This window comes from Neodiprion fabricii, chromosome 2 (genome assembly GCF_021155785.1).
Source record: "Neodiprion fabricii isolate iyNeoFabr1 chromosome 2, iyNeoFabr1.1, whole genome shotgun sequence".
Classification (NCBI taxonomy): Eukaryota; Metazoa; Arthropoda; class Insecta; order Hymenoptera; family Diprionidae; genus Neodiprion; species Neodiprion fabricii.
Genome location: NC_060240.1, coordinates 16,713,344 through 16,731,588, shown reverse-complemented (window position 1 = coordinate 16,731,588; position 18,245 = coordinate 16,713,344). Strand labels below are relative to the sequence as shown.

At 38.6% G+C, this 18,245-nt stretch overlaps 3 protein-coding genes across 6 annotated transcripts in view; 2 read left to right on the top strand and 1 right to left on the bottom strand.

Annotated features, from left to right (window-relative positions):
• Positions 1-5,725, top strand: part of LOC124176640 (juvenile hormone esterase-like) — a 62,688-nt gene extending 56,963 nt beyond the window's left edge. Inside the window, exons 5-8 of one of the 2 annotated variants that reach the window (XM_046558203.1) lie at positions 3,754-3,763; positions 4,358-4,524; positions 5,129-5,445; positions 5,515-5,725. In XM_046558203.1, the coding sequence (XP_046414159.1) occupies positions 3,754-3,763; positions 4,358-4,524; positions 5,129-5,445; positions 5,515-5,710 (690 nt within the window). In that variant the 3' untranslated portion in view covers positions 5,711-5,725. The remainder of the gene's footprint in view (positions 1-3,753; positions 3,764-4,357; positions 4,525-5,128; positions 5,446-5,514) is intronic. The other variant, XM_046558201.1, reaches the window with a different exon arrangement.
• LOC124176644 (flotillin-2) overlaps positions 1-18,245 on the bottom strand; it is a 478,641-nt gene that overhangs the window by 146,940 nt on the left and 313,456 nt on the right. The window lies entirely within an intron of this gene.
• The window catches only part of LOC124176630 (esterase E4-like), a 51,754-nt gene that overhangs the window by 27,279 nt on the left and 6,230 nt on the right, over positions 1-18,245 (top strand). The window contains exons 1-4 of one of the 3 annotated variants that reach the window (XM_046558177.1): positions 10,771-10,884; positions 15,505-15,652; positions 15,790-16,135; positions 16,375-16,724. In XM_046558177.1, the coding sequence (XP_046414133.1) occupies positions 10,805-10,884; positions 15,505-15,652; positions 15,790-16,135; positions 16,375-16,724 (924 nt within the window). In that variant the 5' untranslated portion in view covers positions 10,771-10,804. Of the gene's footprint in view, positions 1-10,770; positions 10,885-15,504; positions 15,653-15,789; positions 16,136-16,374; positions 16,738-18,245 lie in introns of those variants that run through there. The other 2 variants (XM_046558175.1, XM_046558176.1) reach the window with 2 other exon arrangements.

The window sequence follows — 18,245 nt, the reverse complement described above, 5'->3', positions numbered from 1 at the left end:
AAAAGAGGTTCGCAAGATGTCCCGCGGTTCTGCCGCCAATCTCCATCACTAGTGGCACTAGTAGTCATCTGACAAGCTTGCGCGCGGTTAGCGAGGGCAGCGAGCGTGTCAGAAGTCTACTAGCGCCACGTAGAGGAACTAAAAAACGGGGACAAAACGCGTACAATTTCGTAGTATACGAACTGTGGTGAGTGTCAGGGGGCTGGTCGTGTGTTGTGTCATGTTTATTGAGATTGAGTTTGTTTCGCGCTCGGCCGACTATGGCGCTGCAGATTTCTCTATGTTGCCAATATAACTGTCCAGTGTAAAAAATTGGCCGTCTCAGATTCGTTGTCCCCAAGTGCCCGTACACTCGAAATGTACGGATCAGATGTTACCATAAGCCGATTGAAAATATCTTCCATTGTTTTGGATCTCGAACACTTTCGTGATAAATCTTCTCCAATACTATTGATGTCTTTGTTTTTAGCTTCTTAAGCATTTTCCGATAGTCAGCGGATCGGCAATAATGCATGAGCTGTTATTTGTGGACCGTAAACTGGGAGTTTGTGCATCGCGGTAAATGTCAGCGAATCGCAAACCTTCCCCTCTATCATCGTTAACATCATTTTAAATTCAACCGAGAGTTCGTTCTGATTTAGTATTGTTTCGTAAAGAACAAGTGTGTTTATCTGATTTTCGATGTAGCGTTTTTCGTTCACAGTCAATTTTGTATTTTCGTTCAAAAACTGTAACCATAGCGGTATACAAGTCACAATTTTGCATCCGTTATTTCATCGACAGACACGAGTTGTATTGGCACAGTTGAAGTAAAAACACAGTTGAATCCGACGTGTTGTCATCTTGAAACTTTTTTTTACATGTACACTCTGTCCAGAGTTTCGATCGTAGCCCCACTTGCAAACAAGGGTCATCTGCTTATCACTTTCGTCAGCAATACTCGAAATAACTTCACGTTGAAGTGATATAATACGCTGATCTGTATGGTTCAGTAAAGCCTGTAATTTAACTCTGCTTTGGTCTCTGCATTACTAATAGCCGTACGGGGTAGCTAACACACTTTTTTAGCTTCTGCCACTTTGGAATTGGGAGGCATACGGAAGTGTTTTCGAATGTTTAGAGATCTCAGTTCTTGGTAGTCATTATTCGACATTTTGCGGTCCATCATATAGGAAAGTGTAGCATCTGCGGATAATGTAACTTTGGGAGTTATTTCACAGAGCCTTTCGATACCTCTAAGTTTTCGTTAGACTCGTCAGTGTTGCATCCATCACAATTCGAGGAGCGAAGGCTCATTCGAACAGTAGTTGATAACTTGTTCGTAGTCAACGTTTCACGGATTTCTTCGGTTCTCTGCCGTTTCTATCTGTGACTTCGGGACTAAAAATCTTCCGAGGGGTGACCACCCTTATTGGTCGGTGTGTTCTGGGAATTAGCAGCTACAGGAAAGGACACATGAAGCCATGACTCATATTTTTTGCGAAACGCATTTTCTTCCCTACAAACCGATTTCCACATTGTTCTCATTTTTTCAACAAAAACTGAAAAGGACTGCCTCACATGATTAGGTATAAGCACCGAACGTCCGCTCTTTTCGAAAATTTGCAATTTAAGGTGTTCCAATATAGCGGGTAGTCCCGTCCTCAAAATGCCATCTTTCGTGTATAGAGTAATATTTTTCCCACTAGGTCCTATAACAAAGCCGCAGAGAACTTGAAACTGATTTGCATATAAAAACTTCAAATATTTAACGTAAACTATAACAAATGAGGCGAGATCTAAGTCGTTGAATAAATTAAATTCTTCTGAAGCGATTTCGTTTCATCTAGGAGATTGTTCTCTGATATTGAGGAGGCAAAAACACGAAAACGAAATACTCATTCATATAATTTATGACAGATAAAACAATAATACATGTGCTACTTCTCGTGAAATCTCAAACATAAATTATTGAAGACATTTATTATAAACAATGTGAATCTAAAATAACGATGCTAGTTTGTTATGAAGTCTCGGTATATGTTAGGACCGGTTTTAGTCTCCTATTGTACGTACTGTGAAATTTGCCACGTCGCGCTCCGTACCCGCTCATACTATACGCGACTTACGAACAAAAATCATTACAGCCAAAGGAGCAGGTGGAAGCGGGTGACTCTTATGGATTTCGTAAGCGAATAGCCTATAACCAATAACTCTGAACTTGGATCGTTGAAGAATATGGTAGAAAATGGTACATTTCATCTGTTTGAAAATTGAGGTCTATAGAATCATATCGTTTTCACGAGAGCACCGAATGTGGCCGTATTTCAAGTTGTTGAACGTCAATTCTTGACTGAACTGATACAGAAATATGTTTCACACACTTCCAGGATTCGAATCCATCTTGAAAATTTGAAATAGCACAATTAACACTTGAAATATGAAATTTTGAAGTTTAGTGCTTCTGCTTTGTATTCTCGCGCAATACGTGCACCCTCATTGACGGTCCACTTTGAACTAAAGTTGCGAGCCAGGTATAGAGGATACGTCTTCTGTTTTCGGGGTTTGAATGGACTTATTATTGCACTACCTGACGGTTGAGTCAAAATTCACTGAAGCGGATTTTCATTTTTCGAGATTTACTTCGCTTTTCAAGGACTTCGTCCCACTGTACGATGATCTAGGGCATCAGGTGATGAAGGATCGTTTTACTATGATGGTATGCGCTGATGCAAGTGGACCTCATAAAATTCCTCATTTACTCATTGAAAGATTCAAAAAAAAAACCTCGGTGTTTCAAAAACGTTACAAATCTATCTGTGATAGATAAGGGTCAAAGAAATGCCTGGACGGACCGAGATCTTTTCCAAGTGTGGCATAGAGAGGTTTTCCTACGCAATGTAAAAGAGAAACATGGATCACCTGTGAGATGCCTTCTTCTCCTCGACAATGTATGCTCCTTCTCATCCAACGATCGATGTCTGAAACAGCATTGCCGATGCTTGCCAAATTATGTACTTGCGGCCTAATGTAATGTCACTCACCCGTACACAACCGATATAACAGGGAGTAATTGTTGAAATGACAAAAATCTATAGAAAACAAGTGCTTTTGGAAAGTGTGCAGTTATTGGAAACGATATTCATTCGCTTAAAATCAATTTACGAGACTTGAAACTTCCTTAACGAACGAAAAAAGTTTCATTCAATTCAACATAATGGATATAACTGAATATGCGATTTTCAACTGTAAAGTAAATGTATAATTATGATTTTACGTTAAAAACTACTTAATTCGATGACATTTTTTTATCGTACTCGTAGAATAAAGAATGTTCCAATCAGACCTTGAGCAATTTCCCTACATATTTCGTTCGATGGAAAGTGTGACGGCTACGAAACTCAGTTCTACGCATATTTCTAGTGGCCCGACCAAGCAGGGTGTCGGAGAAATCTGTACTGTATAAGGAGAACGTATGCAAGAGGAAATTCGTTGACTATTGAGGGGCTGACTACTGCGGTCCATTACTGCATTTTTCTCCGTACCTTTTATCGCCTCGGCAAATCAATTTAATCAATAGACGTACCATTAAGTATGATCATCATTTTTGTCATTAGATATTTATTTTCTCAGTGAAATGTTTTCTTCATTTCTTATACAATTGTGTTTCGTTGAAGCATTTCATTCGAATTCTGGTAATTCCATTCAAACGTTCTATAATCTTTGTATAAGTCGATTCGTATTGCTTATTCAGATCGATAGTCCGTACACGAGTTGGATAGTAAAGTGTTTACTGTTTATGCTTTTTAGAAATGTTGCAAATTGAACAAGTTATTCAATTTTGAAATGAAACTCATTAAAGCACATCCGACCATGCGTTGACGGACCTCCTTGTTCGTCACGTGGTGTTGTGACGTGAAGATTTGAACACGGCCTACGAAGGAAAGAGAACGAGATACGACAATTGTCAAGCCCATCATTCAAATGCAAAGGCCTGTAAATTTCAGATATTCTCGTGAATTCATTTTTGAAATGATCGCTGAAGCTTTTCGAGACAGACCGACAGACGGATCAACAACTCTTAAACAATCTAATTTTCCGATACTAAATGCCCAGAAATGTAAAGATTCATTGAAGGTAAAGACGGTTATTTTGGATCGAAACCAATACTTTTCGTACGTTATCATAGCTGATGGAAAATAAAAAGGGGTGTGACATTGTTGGATCCTGTACGGCTGATGATATGAATTATTTAAAAATCAGATAAACAGAAAGTTGAGGCATGATTTTGAGGTTTTGAAAATTTGTAAGGTTCTCGCTCTTATTTTAATTATATCCAGTCTTATACCTAATTATTTGATAATTTTACTCGTTACACCAGACTTCTATGAAAAGGAGGGTTGGCTCGAAGACTTTCTGGCAAACTTTGATCATTTGCTGCCGATTTTCTCGTACTGGTTGTATCAACCGGACTCTGGAGCCGCTTGGGTCAAGGCGGCCAAGTCGTACTATTTCAATAACATTGAAACAATGAATAGAAGTGAGGTGAGTAAAAAGATATTCAAACTTAACGATTGGAATACGATAAGCTTTCTTACTGTATACATATCCAGCTGTATAGGAGGGTTGGAAGTCATGAATGTTTCCAAAGAGTTCCAGTGGTTAGGTTTTGTATTTCCGACGTTGTTCATTCAACTTATATTTTGAATCGTAACCATATAATATCGCGGAAAAATCTAAACAGCTGAAAACTGATCGCGAAATTCACTACCGTATTTGACAGAGATTTACTAATAGTTGGCACAATTATGGAGTTTGGTCGCTGCAGTCATCTTTTGACCTGAACGAATGATTTCTATCATCATGTGAAATTGTTACCGTACGCGTAGGTTATATCAGGAGCTTGTACCTTATCAGTCTCTTAATTGAAAATCGTATTCCAGTAGCGTCTTGGAGCAGAAATTCATCGAAATGAGTTGTTTTCACAAAAAACTACAGGCAGTATGTAATACTAGTGGGTGAAAAAAAATTTTTGTCGTATCAGTTCTGGCGATCGTTGACCTGAAATATTCTTTAATTATCCGTATCGTGCCAACTAAAGAATTGAGTGTTTAGGTGATGCGCCATTTATGAATCCCTTCTCTTGCAGTTGCTGACTAACTTGACGTTACTCATCGGTGACGCTTCGTTCACCTATCCGATGTACTCCTCCCTGTTATACCAGCATGCAGTGGCAGTAAATCCCCAATATTTCTACGCCTTCAGATATCGGGGCACCTGGAGTAACACTTACGTTTACGGCAACACTTTGACGGACTACGGAGTAGCACACGCGGATGATCTTGGTTACATTTTTCCACATATAGACTACAATATGATGTTAGCTCTCAACAAAACCCCAAATGAAAAAGATCTACAAATGAGGGAAATCATCGTGCAATTGTGGACATCTTTTGCGAATCACGGGTAGGTGTTTTTCAATAATGAGATTATCTGATGATACATATGATTCACAACTAAAGCACGCATTTTCAGTAAACCTTCAACCTTGTTTTTTCGTGGAAATACAACGTGGGAGCCGTACTCGAAAAAGGACAATTACCTTCAGATAGGGGACAGATCCGAAATCACGCTAGAGGCTAAACATCCGTTCTCAACAGAGCGAATGCAATTTTGGGCTAACTTGGAAAGAAGTACGGCAGAGGCAGAAACCATCGTGTTCATCCACTAAAACGCCATCGCTAGAAGATTCTACTGTCAATATTTATCGACCGATCAAACGCGGCATCCCTGTAAAAATGCTGAAATCATCGAAATTTTGCACGCAATGTCGAACAAAAATAAACAAATACTTTTTCGTATATTGCGAGAATGCGGCTAGGAAATTTATTCCAATAATTAGTAGTAGTTCGCTTACAGAAATACATTTCTCGGCATTATTAGTGCTTGAGGGGAAATTTTTTTTTGGATAATTGTATTCGGCATTGTATGTAGAATTGCGTTCATTACAGCATTCTCACAGCAGTGATGCGTAGGCTTTGATAATATTCAAAATGTGTGACATATAACGCAATCTGTAACGACTGAATAAAGCATCCTCTGAAGAGTGAATTTTCTTTTTGTGATCTTACTTTCATGCTCGAAATTCGTCTTGTACTTGTCATAATGTACGTGCGAAACATACTATTTGCTTGATTTTCATTCATCATGATGAGACTTCGAAATATTGATGAAAACGATAGCACAGCTATAGACTCAATTTGTCAAGGATATTTTCGTGTTTTCTATATCTTCTAAAACCTTACCCAACAATGAACATTTCAATAGTATCTATTCTTGAGGAAACTGCGATGTGTGATGGTCAGAATGTGTACTACTTGTGTGTACGGTGGCGTTACGCGAGAAATGGGAGTCTTCGTCAATCAAATCGAATATGAACACCCTGGTCGGTAAATGCCATACGCCTTGGGCCAATAGTAGCAGCAATGTTAACGAAATTCGTGCCACTGTGATCTGATTTGGGTGTTATCCGCCAGATGATGTTATTATCACCATGGTTTGCATATTGGTAGCAGATCTTCTGATGCAGCGTTGCAATAAATTTCCGGAACTCTTCCGAAAATCAGTTGGATAGCTTTAGCAACATCTTGATGAAGAATTGCTCCATGGAGATGACTATTCAATATGTTCCATTCTTCCGTTTTTTGCTATCATGAATCGCTTCGTATCAGAAAATCATTGAGCAGCAGCGACTCGTCAATTAAAATGATGTGGTGAAAGGTAGCGATAATACCTGTTTTAAATGTTTTCACACAATCACTGTTCCGCCTGATCGCGAGATCACAATCAATGGTGATTTTCTAAATTAAATCATCTATCAACTATTCCTTGCATACAACATGAGTCCTTTCGTCTTGTTCTACCAATTCTTAAGCCTCATCTTCGAGCGTTTTTTTACGTCCCAGAATTCGTTCACTCGATTAAAACAATTTCATACCTATGTGAACCTAGCACCCGACTTGAAGAAACCTAACTTTTTCTTGTTGATTGTTGTAGGTTTTTGTGGGTAGTTGTTTGTGGTAACAATGATTTCGTTTGTAGTAGCGCCAAAAAAAATGTAAGGGGTTGAAACGCACAGGTGCAACACACCTCGATGGAATCCACTTCCAGAAGTAAAATAAATAAATAAATAATTGAATAAATTTAACAAAATAAAAAAAAAAAAACCCCATTTTGAAAAAAATGGAATTATCGGTAGTTTTCCGTACAGAATCGTTTGTAGTTGATTGTAGTGAAGATATTTTCGTTTGTAGTAAAAAGGGAAGAAGAATATGTTTTCTTGTTTTTTTTTTTTAGCTGGAATTTCTGTGGCCCTGCTGCCAACTAATGTTTCAAAATCTTCTGTAGTTGTTTGTAGTATAATTTTTTTCTTCTAGAGATCCTTCAAAATTTACTACAAACGTCCTACTCGCTTCGGAAACGTTAGTAGTTGTTTGCAGTACTGATTTTTTCGTTTGTAGTTCCTGGGAAATTCACTACAAACGTCCTACTCGCTTCAGAATTGTTTGTAGTTGATTGTAGTACCATTTTTTCTGCTTTTAATAACTTTGTTATGTTTTTTTCGTTTGTAGTAACTTCGTTTCGTTTGTCGTCATTTGTGGTAGTGTTGATTCCGTTTGTCGCTGTTTATAATGGAATTTGTTTGTTTCCAATAGTCTTGAATCAGTAGGTAGTTCTTGGACAGTATTAGTAGGTTCATACTGTATACGCCGTTAAAAAAATGTATTCACATATCCATATATTCCGTTCATTCCTAGGATAAATGAATATCAACTCTCCATTACATGTAATCGTCCAACTTGTACCGCCGCTATGTTGCCGACGTTTTTTCAGCTAACCTCAGTGTGATGTATACGCGCACGGAAAGTAGGCAGTGTATGGAGTCAACACTGCCAAGCAATGCGAGCGCATACGTACCGCTAGGAGGGGGGCTCTCAGCGAGGAGAGCCAGAGAGCGCCTGAGTATACGAGGTCTTAGTCGGAGGTACTTGCGGAATGAAGCTTAGTTACATCACACCTGTGTATTTTGATTTCCCTGACCAACTTCCCTACCGGATCCCGCACCCACGAAGGCTGATACCTTGCACTCAGGTTTCTGGCCAGTCCTTGATTTATTCAAAACGCCCTGAGAACGATCCTGTTGCTCTGTGTTGATAACTGGGCATTTGGTAGAGGGGTAGATTCGAGTCATAAAACGTTCAGTCTGCAAAACAGTTCTGTACTCTGAATAACGTCTGTTTTCTTCGAAGTTCGGTCACGTACACCTATCTCTCGGTGTGGACCGCCGACCATCGTTCCCGCCCCGGCGTGTCGTCCTCTCTGGCCTCTTGGAGGTACATTCGTTTGAAATTACGAGGCTGATACTATCAAAAGGCTGATTTAATCGAAAATCGATAATTTTTGGTCATTCTTAAAATTCACGCCTGCGTAGGCGAAGCTCCTTTTACGGGCGAACTTAAGTCTACATCTAACCAAAGGAAATAGGTCAGAGTTCCCAGACAGTGGTTAAACAACAGATATTACTTATTATTTATCGAAACACAAATAACTGAGAAAAGAGTCTTGTTATAGTGAACAGGATTTATTTACTGTTAACAAATCATATATTTGAATATGGCCAAATAAATATTTAGTTGTAGATAAGAAATCGCGCCTTTTACATTCGCTTTTTTCTGTGAAATGAAGATTTGTTGATACATAATGAGTCATCTATTTCTGTAGAATTAGTATCCTGGTGTATAAAACAATCAAACACAATGGTTAACTACTTAAATAATGGTACCGGATGAATATTTATTAATAGTTGATCAATCATCTATTTTATCGAAAATCGTATTTAGTGATGTTGAGCTCATTGTTGCCTCATTACCGTACTACGGATACAACCGCTGTCACTTTTTCCAAACCTACTCACTCTGGAACGGATGAAAAGCGCACGTCGTTCTTGGGGCATGAACTTTACGTACCGTGCGTTTGAATCGAATCGGTGAGACGAACGTCCGAATGTTCACGTGTGAGCCGGAAATGAATGTTACATCGCACGTACCCAACCTCGAACATAATATCGCGCATCCAGATCAGGAATTTATGAACAAAAACACGCTGCACTGACACTTAAATGTTGAAAGAAGTTCGGATACGCCCCAAGTTGTAACATCAGCTCCATAAAATTACCGTTGCATTGTCACACTGGTTTTTATTATAAATCAATCGCTCGGCCGACGGACTGCGTTTAAAATATACAGAACGTGCTTGGAACGTGCGAATGGTGAGTTTATGAACTTGAATCCTCAAATAAGATTTGTTAACTGTTAATAAATCTTCATGTGGGATAACACGGAGTGAAATCTTTTACAATTAGTGCTAATTTTTTGACAAAAAAAGAAAAAAAAAATTTGAATCAATTCCCGCTTTATCAGCCACAATCTTAGAGTATCTTTTCAATAATAGACATATTTTAGTGAGAAGTGAATATTATATTTAATTCAAATACTATAAAATTTCGATTGTAGTTGTAATGGCACATATGCTCATTACACGTTAATAAGTTTTTTAACAGTTAAAAAATGGCTCCTGAAAATATTCAACGAAATATATTTATTTGTCATGACAAGACTCTTTTCTCAGAGTCCGGTACATATGATTTGAAATGAAGAAATCCGGGTAATTATTGATACTCAGGACGGGATGTACTAATTCCAGTTTATTGTCATGAAAGACTTCATCAGATAGCAATACCGTTCTATTCGCTAAATTGAACATCGTAGCGACTTTTCGCTGTATCGGATGATGTGACAGATAGTTCAAATACCTTTTCGACCAAGTTGGTTTCTGATTACAATTAGTGAAGAGGTAACCTGATCACCAATCGATAGATAAATGATGTATGAAGCGTGTATTACATAATCCAATCTAATGTATTATATCATAATACGTATAGTACATATCATATAGACAAATTATCTAATTGTAAGAGTTCTATTCAGTATATGGGATCTGAAATAACTGAGAAGTGTTCAACAAATTTATTCATTGTGCAGGTACTTGATGACATGGACTGACGATAAATTATTTTGGGTGAGTTATTGAAATTGCAGAATGAATTCATTCGTCGGGGATAAAAAAAGATATGTATACTTACTCACAAATTTGGATCCACATATACTGCGTCGAGCGACTCTGGCGGTTTTTCAATGAGAAGAATTTCGCAGTAATGCGGTGATTAAGAATCTGCCTGGCAGTGATTAGTTTAACGAGAATCAACAACAGAGTTTCTTTACACTTCTTTATTATGTAAAGCGCTGGACGATACGAAACCATTGGAAATTCAGTTGGCTGTATCAGACTCGAGTATTTGCACTTATTGTCGGTATGAAGTCTGAAACGTGAAATGAGGAGTGAGTATCAATAACTAAGGTGGTTTAACGCATTGCATCTCCGAGTGATACCGAGACAAATGTATGTTACATTGTTTGTGCGACGGTCGTTGGACAGCTTGAATATCATGTCTGACGATTGGCATGTCAAACTCGTTCGCGATAGACAAACAGTTCGAAGCCATAAAACAATTCCACCAGCAAGATTCACCAGATTCGAGTTTGTTCTCATCGGACAACGTCGTGTGACGACAATGGTTTCATATTCAGGGGTGGAGTGTCTTCTTTTCTCACTATTGCTAAGCATTTTTTCCGCGTCGAGTGCCGGTTACCTCGATGAAACTATTCAACCGGAAGTGACGATTCCCCAAGGGACTCTGCGGGGAAAAATGATGTCCACCACCCATGGCCGAAAAGTGTCGGCATTTCTGGGAATTCCTTATGCGCAACCACCGGTAGGGAATAAGAGGTAAGTGAAGTACATAAATTTAGTGCTTACCGATTCCATGATGTTTTTTATCATAGAAATCATCATGTAAATGCAACTGATTTGGCACTTTTAACTACCTACAAACTTCGGAATTTGGCAGGGTGGAAAGTTCCATTAACAAAATGATTGCATTCAGTGAAATAATAACAAAATATGTTCGTTTCATAGCTTCGAATAAAAAATAACATGCCCCAGAAGTAAAAATAAAGTGAAAACTTTTGACGAAAACATCTATAAACCGAGCATTGAAGAGAATGCATACCGAAAGATTTATAAAGAATCAGTTCAGGAACAACACGATCCATAATTCACTGCAATTGGCCGAATGGGTCTAAAAGTAAGACATGTATGAAAATATTGTAAAAAGATCTGAAGGCTACATACACTTTCGTGTGAAAAAATTCATACGAATCATCCTAATTCGGTAATTTTTTTTTTCAAGATGAATTTTTGATATCGTCATATCTTAATTTTAAATCTTCATTCATAAAACTATCAGTTTCAGACTGGCCATGTAGTCGAGGAAATAAAGCAATGGACTGTCGATTTTTTGAGCAGTAAGACGGATTTCAATGCGGTTTTTCGCATTCGCTTCGTAAGAGCGCCTACAAACTTTGCGAACTAAATTGATTAATTAATTTTTTGAAAATGCATTATGGCATTAATAATATGCATTTCGCAAGTGCACTTCCAAGAGACACTAAATAAAAAATTTGCCACTCGGGGGTTTTTGGGGTCGCTGAACACGAATATCGCCACGGCAACCGTCTCCGAGGTACCTGGTGCCCAGCGTGGACAGTGTCAACGTCGTCTCCTAGAGTTTTGGCGAAAATTGTGATCGAATTTGTGATTGAATTAAGAACAATATACTTTAATTGAGGTAAAAATGATAATACTCAAGATAATTCCAGAAAACGACGTTGAAACGTTCACCCTGGGCACCACGTACCTCGGAGACGGTTGCCGTATTGATATTCGTATTCAGTGACCCCAAAAACCCCCAAGCAACGAGTTTCGACAAATTCGATCACAATTTTCGCCAAAACTCTAGGAGAAGACGTTGACACTGTCCACGCTGGGCACCAGGTACCTCGGAGACGGTTGCCGTGGCGATATTCGTGTTCAGCGACCCCAAAAACCCCCGAGTAGCAAATTTTTTATTTAGTGTCTCTTGGAAGTGCAATTGCAAAATGCATATTATTAATGCCATAATGCATTTTTCAAAAAATTAATTAATCAATTTAGTTCACAAAGTTTGTAGGCGCTCTTACGAATCGAATGCAAAAAACCGCATTAAAATCCGTCTTACTGCTCGAAAAATCGACAGTTGGGCCGTTTTTGGTGCTTTATTTCCTCGACTAATGAGCCAACCCTCGAACTACCCGTTCTCACACTGCAGCTTCCAAGTTTGTAGATAGAAAATAATAATAATAACTAATTCGAATTTCATGCTACAAAATCAAATTCGTCATCAACGCTTTTAAAGCTCTCGGATACTATTTTACGTGGAAAAATGACAATTTTTTAAATTTTAATCCACTAAAATGGATCCACCATTTCAAAGTTTGGAATTCTAACCTTGGACTTGTTATCGGTGAACCAAAAAACTTTGCCTAACAATTTCTACCAAAATCGGAATCTTTAGATGTTTTGCCATCATATTGGATTACTTTTTTCGATTTCACAATCGGACTTCAAATTCGTGGTCAGCCACCTGACAAATTTACGAGTACCGATTTTCATCGAAATTCAAATGAATTTTGTTTTATATCAGATTATTGAATTCACCAAATCTGGACTATGCAAATCTGACCTTAGATTCGTGATAAGCGACCCAAAAACCTCACGATACCAATTTATATTCAATTCCATTCACCCAATCTTAAGATATCATTTTTATTCGACGTTTTGTAATTTTGTTACTCGAATAATTGAAAAAGTACCGAACCGATAAAAGCCAAAATCATAGCAGTTCTAAGTTTGGAAAAGCCGCGTCGCTGAGACCAAAATTATCGGAATACGGTAACTCGTTCTCGAGATATCGTCCGGCAAAGAAATTGGTTACATATATACATACGTACATACGTACACTTGGGATGTAAAACTTCTGTTAAGGGTAAGACCCAGTTGGAACGTCCAAAAAAAGCCTTTTTTTCCGAATTTTTTTTGGCCAAACGACAAAATAATTTATAACAACAGTTTTTTCATACGTGAGATATATATTTAAAGTACACATTATAATTTTTTCAAAGAAAAATATTATAAAATAAGGCGGTACGAGGCAATGGGCGGGACGTTTGCAAAAAAAAAGGTAGTTGCGGTGATCACTCTCGCGCAGCAATGTATCATCTGAATCCAACAAAAGAGGGGGGGGGGAATCTTCGGTTAATGATATAATGCTCCGGATGAACGAAGGATTTCGAAAAAATGTCAATTTTTCATAAAATGGCGGATGTTGAAAGTCAAAAGTGTCGTGTTGACCAAAATCTCACTCACATTTTTGGCTATGAAACAAAAAATCCTTATTTCGTCCAGGAGACAATTATGCACAGAAGAAGTGAGACAAATTTCGAACCGATCGGTAAAGCCGTTCTTGAGTTAGAGTGATCACCGACTTCGAAAACATTGTTTCAAGAAAAACGCGTTTAAAGTTTTGAGTACGATTTGTGTGCAGACAAAAAATTTGTTTTGTAACTTACATTGAATCGTCTGTTCCTGGGCCAGATACTGCACCTTCCTCCGCTTTGTTAGCTGCACCTGCAGCAATTTTTCGTTGACGACGAGCTACCGTTGCCTCTCAAGTATTTTCAAGGGAGCGCCGGTTAGCTTTGTCAGACACGGCGCCCTTCGAAGTTATACATCTTTGCGAATAGCGGTCCGATTTGCATATCGTTATTCGGAAAATACTCTTGAAATATTGTTATTTTATAAAATGTAAAATAAACGATTTTTTCAAAATGCTAACCGGATCTCCCCCCTCAACGGATACCTCCCAACAACGGATTCCTCTTTGAAACGGACACTCTAAACATCCCCAGAAGTATAATTTAGACGTTAATATTGTTCTGAATAGCATACACTATTCGGTAATAGACAATATTTTTAGTCCCAAAGATGTCCGGTATTGGCAAGTTTTACTGTACAGAGAACAGTAGATTAGGCGCATTTTTGATCTATAGAAATATCATCATTTGAAGAATCATTCTTTAACCGTTTCTTTCGACTATTCAATTGAGTCTGTATACTTTCGAAAACATTGTAATAATTATAATTACAAAAATGTTATTGAACACTCGCGTACACTTGGAAACACAGTGTTCGTGCAAACAAGGAAGTTATCAAAAGAAGTAGATATACTTCAGTAAACAAAGTTTGCAGTTCCTTCCATTTCTGTAAGGGGCCGTACTTAAATTACGTAACGGAATTTGAAGAACTTTTCAACCCCTACCCCCCCTGTGCATCAGATCATAACAAAATGTCACCCCCCCCCCCCCCCCCGTCCCAAATTGTACGTAATTTTCCGGGATCAAATAAAAAAATCAACAAAGAGATGTACTCTTTAATCTTTGCTTCTGCTTTTTCAGCAATTTCGAGTTTTGTTTTGCAAGACTCTTTTAACTCTTTCCAAATTTGATTCAGGTTAATTTGAGCTTGCTGTGCAGATATCTCCCGATGGCTTTTTTTGTATGCATCAAATAATCTTTGATATACTTTATTGAGATCATAATCCATTATGCAAATAAAATTATTACTTTCGTATAAGTTAAATCAATATGTATTGAATCTTTATAGATCACCAAGTATCATAGGTTATAAACTTATAAATCTACTTCTTCACCGACCTTATAAATTTATACTGTGAGTTGAGTGATCTAATGCCAAGAGCTACCGCAGCGCGCTAGTTTCAAAATGTTAAAGGTTTGTATATAACAGAATCTGGCGCGGGAATTCAGTTTGAATTTTTTTATTGATTATCAAAAAATTTTATATTCAATTCAAAAAATTACGTACAAGCATCAAAAGACCCCCTCCCCGTATCGTAACAAAGTGTAACAATCGAGTCTGACCCCTCCCCTCCCTTACGTTTGTTTCGTAATTTAAGTATGGCCCCTAAGTGCGTGACATGATACTTACAATGTCTATACAATACTGACAAACCTAACTCTGTTTCTATGTAATCTTATCTGGCGTTTGTCAGTCGAACTATGTGAAACTGAACATTCATTTATTTCCAACTGGTGGACGGGTTTGTTTGTTAAAATGGATCAGATGGTTACGAACGGAAATTAATTCGAAAGACTAGAGTAGCACGATTTTATCGGGTTCACATCAGGTCAGTTACAAATCTTGATCTGAAGGTAAGCAAGGTGCGGCTCAAAGTAACCGACTGTTGAACCCAATTTTAAACCTGCTGATTAGGCGATAAGAATTCTATGGGTGAATGAATATCAATGATGAATATATAAGATCAACATTCAAAATAGCAAGGTCTTGCGAGAAGCAGACATACCATCGGTTGAAATGTTTCAACTGAAGAAGTCGCAGCCTTCGTCAACTCTCGTCATGAATCCGATAACAAAAGTTCTCTTTGTACGGCAGATTCGCGAACCCCGTGCCGGCGGGTGGTTGGGAAGGAATCCGAAACGCTACTGCCGACGGAAACTTTTGCCCCCAAATAAGTGGCACAGACCATATCACTTTCTTTGGAGACGAAGATTGTCTGAACCTGAACGTGTTCACACCGCAGGTAATTATTCCCATCTAATAAGGCTTGCTTATTTGCAGGCAAGCCGGTTGCTGTGCGAGAATAGAAGCATGAGTTCAAAATCAGAAGTCTTGTAAAGCAAACATAACTGGATTTGACTTAGGATCCTATATATACAGATAAGTGACGGTAAGGACTCCGCGCTACTTCCGGTAATGGTATACGTTCTCGGTGGGAGGTTCATGATGGGGTCCGCTAATTCATCGGTGTACAGCCCGAAGTACCTTTTGAACCAAGATGTAGTTCTCGTTACCTTCAACTATCGTTTGGGTGTTTTGGGGTTCTTGAGCACTGGCGACGAAGTGGCTTCCGGAAATTGGGGTCTGAAAGACCAGGTCCTTGCGCTCGAATGGGTGCAGCGTAACATCAGACACTTTCACGGTGACCCTGATCGAGTGACGTTATTCGGCCACAGCTCAGGGAGCGCTTGCGTTCACCTTCTGACGCTTTCGAAATTGACAATTGGTAAGATGGAAATTAGATTGAAGCCAACCAAGGCTTGAGGTAATATTCAATAGACTTGATTGATGAATATTGAAATCTTTTAACGGAATGACTGATATCACATTTACAATAATCGGGACGACGTATTCTATCTTTACAACAAGTACGACGTACTGAAAAATTTTTTTCCATCGATGAGTTGATGAACCTAGTTATAATCAAATGCTGAAACATGGCGTAATCAATTCACGTCATTACAGGGCTCTTTCATAAATTCATCATGCAAAGCGGATCTGGCCTTGTGGAATGGGCCTACAGACCCAGGGCTGTCTATGCAAAGCGCGCATTTGAACTCGGCGATTACATTGGCTGTTTGAATAACACTTCGGATTCCCTCGTCAGGTGTTTGCGTAACAAAAATGTTTTTGACATTACAACCGTGTTTACACGGTTTTACGTGTGGCATAGCGCACCATTTACCACATGGGCTTGTACTGATGAGCCAGATATCAAGGGGGCTTTTTTAACAACTAGCCCTGCAAATATAGTGAGAGCTGGTCAGATTCGTGATTTACCTTGTATCATGGGTGTCGTTGAAAACGAAGGTATAGCGACCACAATAGGCAAGTGAATGCAAATTCTTTTGGTTTGATCATTTGACCGCGAACTATGAGTATATCACGGCTGATTTACATAGAAAAACCCAAAAAGTGAACAGAATGGCAGAAAATAAGCCGTAAAAACAGTACAGTACTTGCCCGCAGTAGTCAACCCATCGGCACCTTTAAGGTGCTTTCAAAGAAGCGCTGTACATCTCGAGAACACGGAGAGCCAAATCTCCCACACCGCTGAAGCGATCGCAATGAAACTTGAGCAAGTGATGCCTTATACTGGCAAAAAGTGGAGCGACTTTTTATTTTTTCAATATCTTGAAAAAAAAAATTACAGATTGGTTACCACTCACACAAATTGAGAAAATTATCACAGTTGCACTGAATAAATCAAACTATTTGGTATGATGCCACTGTCAGTAGTTTAGCGTATATTCGTAGATTATCAAAACATAACTGACCACCTGATAATTCTGCTCTCCTGGACTTTTACCCACTGAAAAAAAAAAAAATGATAAAGCTTGGTCAAAAGTCACCAGGTCAAGGACCTGGACAGCCAGAACTATGGAGCGCTTGTCCTGGAAGTCGAGTTTCACGATGTAGCGGACCTGGAGCACAAGATCCAGGAGATAGACAACCTGGGACTCGAAACCTGGGGAGCATGATTTTCATACGTCCTCTCTACTGCGCGGTTGTTTCCGGACTGGGGAATCCGGCTAGCTGATTTTCGTCGTCAACGATTACTATAGATCAATGACGTCAAGGGAGAAAAAATTTTGGGTCACGTCACGTTCTGAACATTGGAATTTTCTGCTCAAAATTATAATTCCAGTTTGTTGAAAACTTCATATGGTGGTTTAATAATTTTTCCAACGAATGCTTCTCTTTATTCGGAGAATGAGCGAGGCAAAACAGGAGAATAGAAAAAGGCTAACCATCGATGAGAAAATAACAATTATTATTAATTGTTTGAATACCGGTGAGTCGGGCCATAGGCTTACGCATGATTAAAGTATCAAAAGATAGACTCTAACGAAAATTAGGAAAAGTAAAGCAAAACATAATTCAGTATACTTCAAGACCAGCATGAAAGTACGAAGAAGAAGAAAATCACAAACGTCGAAGATGGTGGTGTTGAAAAGGCAATTTGCAGATGGTTTGTGTAACAGAGAACCTTGGGCGAACCTCTCTCACAGGCGATTTGAGCCGAAAAGGTTTCAACACATCACAAACAAATTTTTGGTGCTGCATCTACGTTTAAGGCGAGTAACGGTTTGCTCGATCGTTCTAAGAAACTTCACGGCATTTACAGTCTTACAATTTACAGTGGGACGAAATTCCGAAAAAGGAGAGTCAACTTGAAATGAACTTCGATTCAAACAACAATGATGTCAGATTTCGAAGATAGTAGTTGTACAGGGGTTTTTGAGATCATTGATTACGCATTCAAAGTAAACATTTGCCCAAACCTTACTTAACAAGAAGACAACAAATGCCACGTGGCTTAAAATTGAGAAACA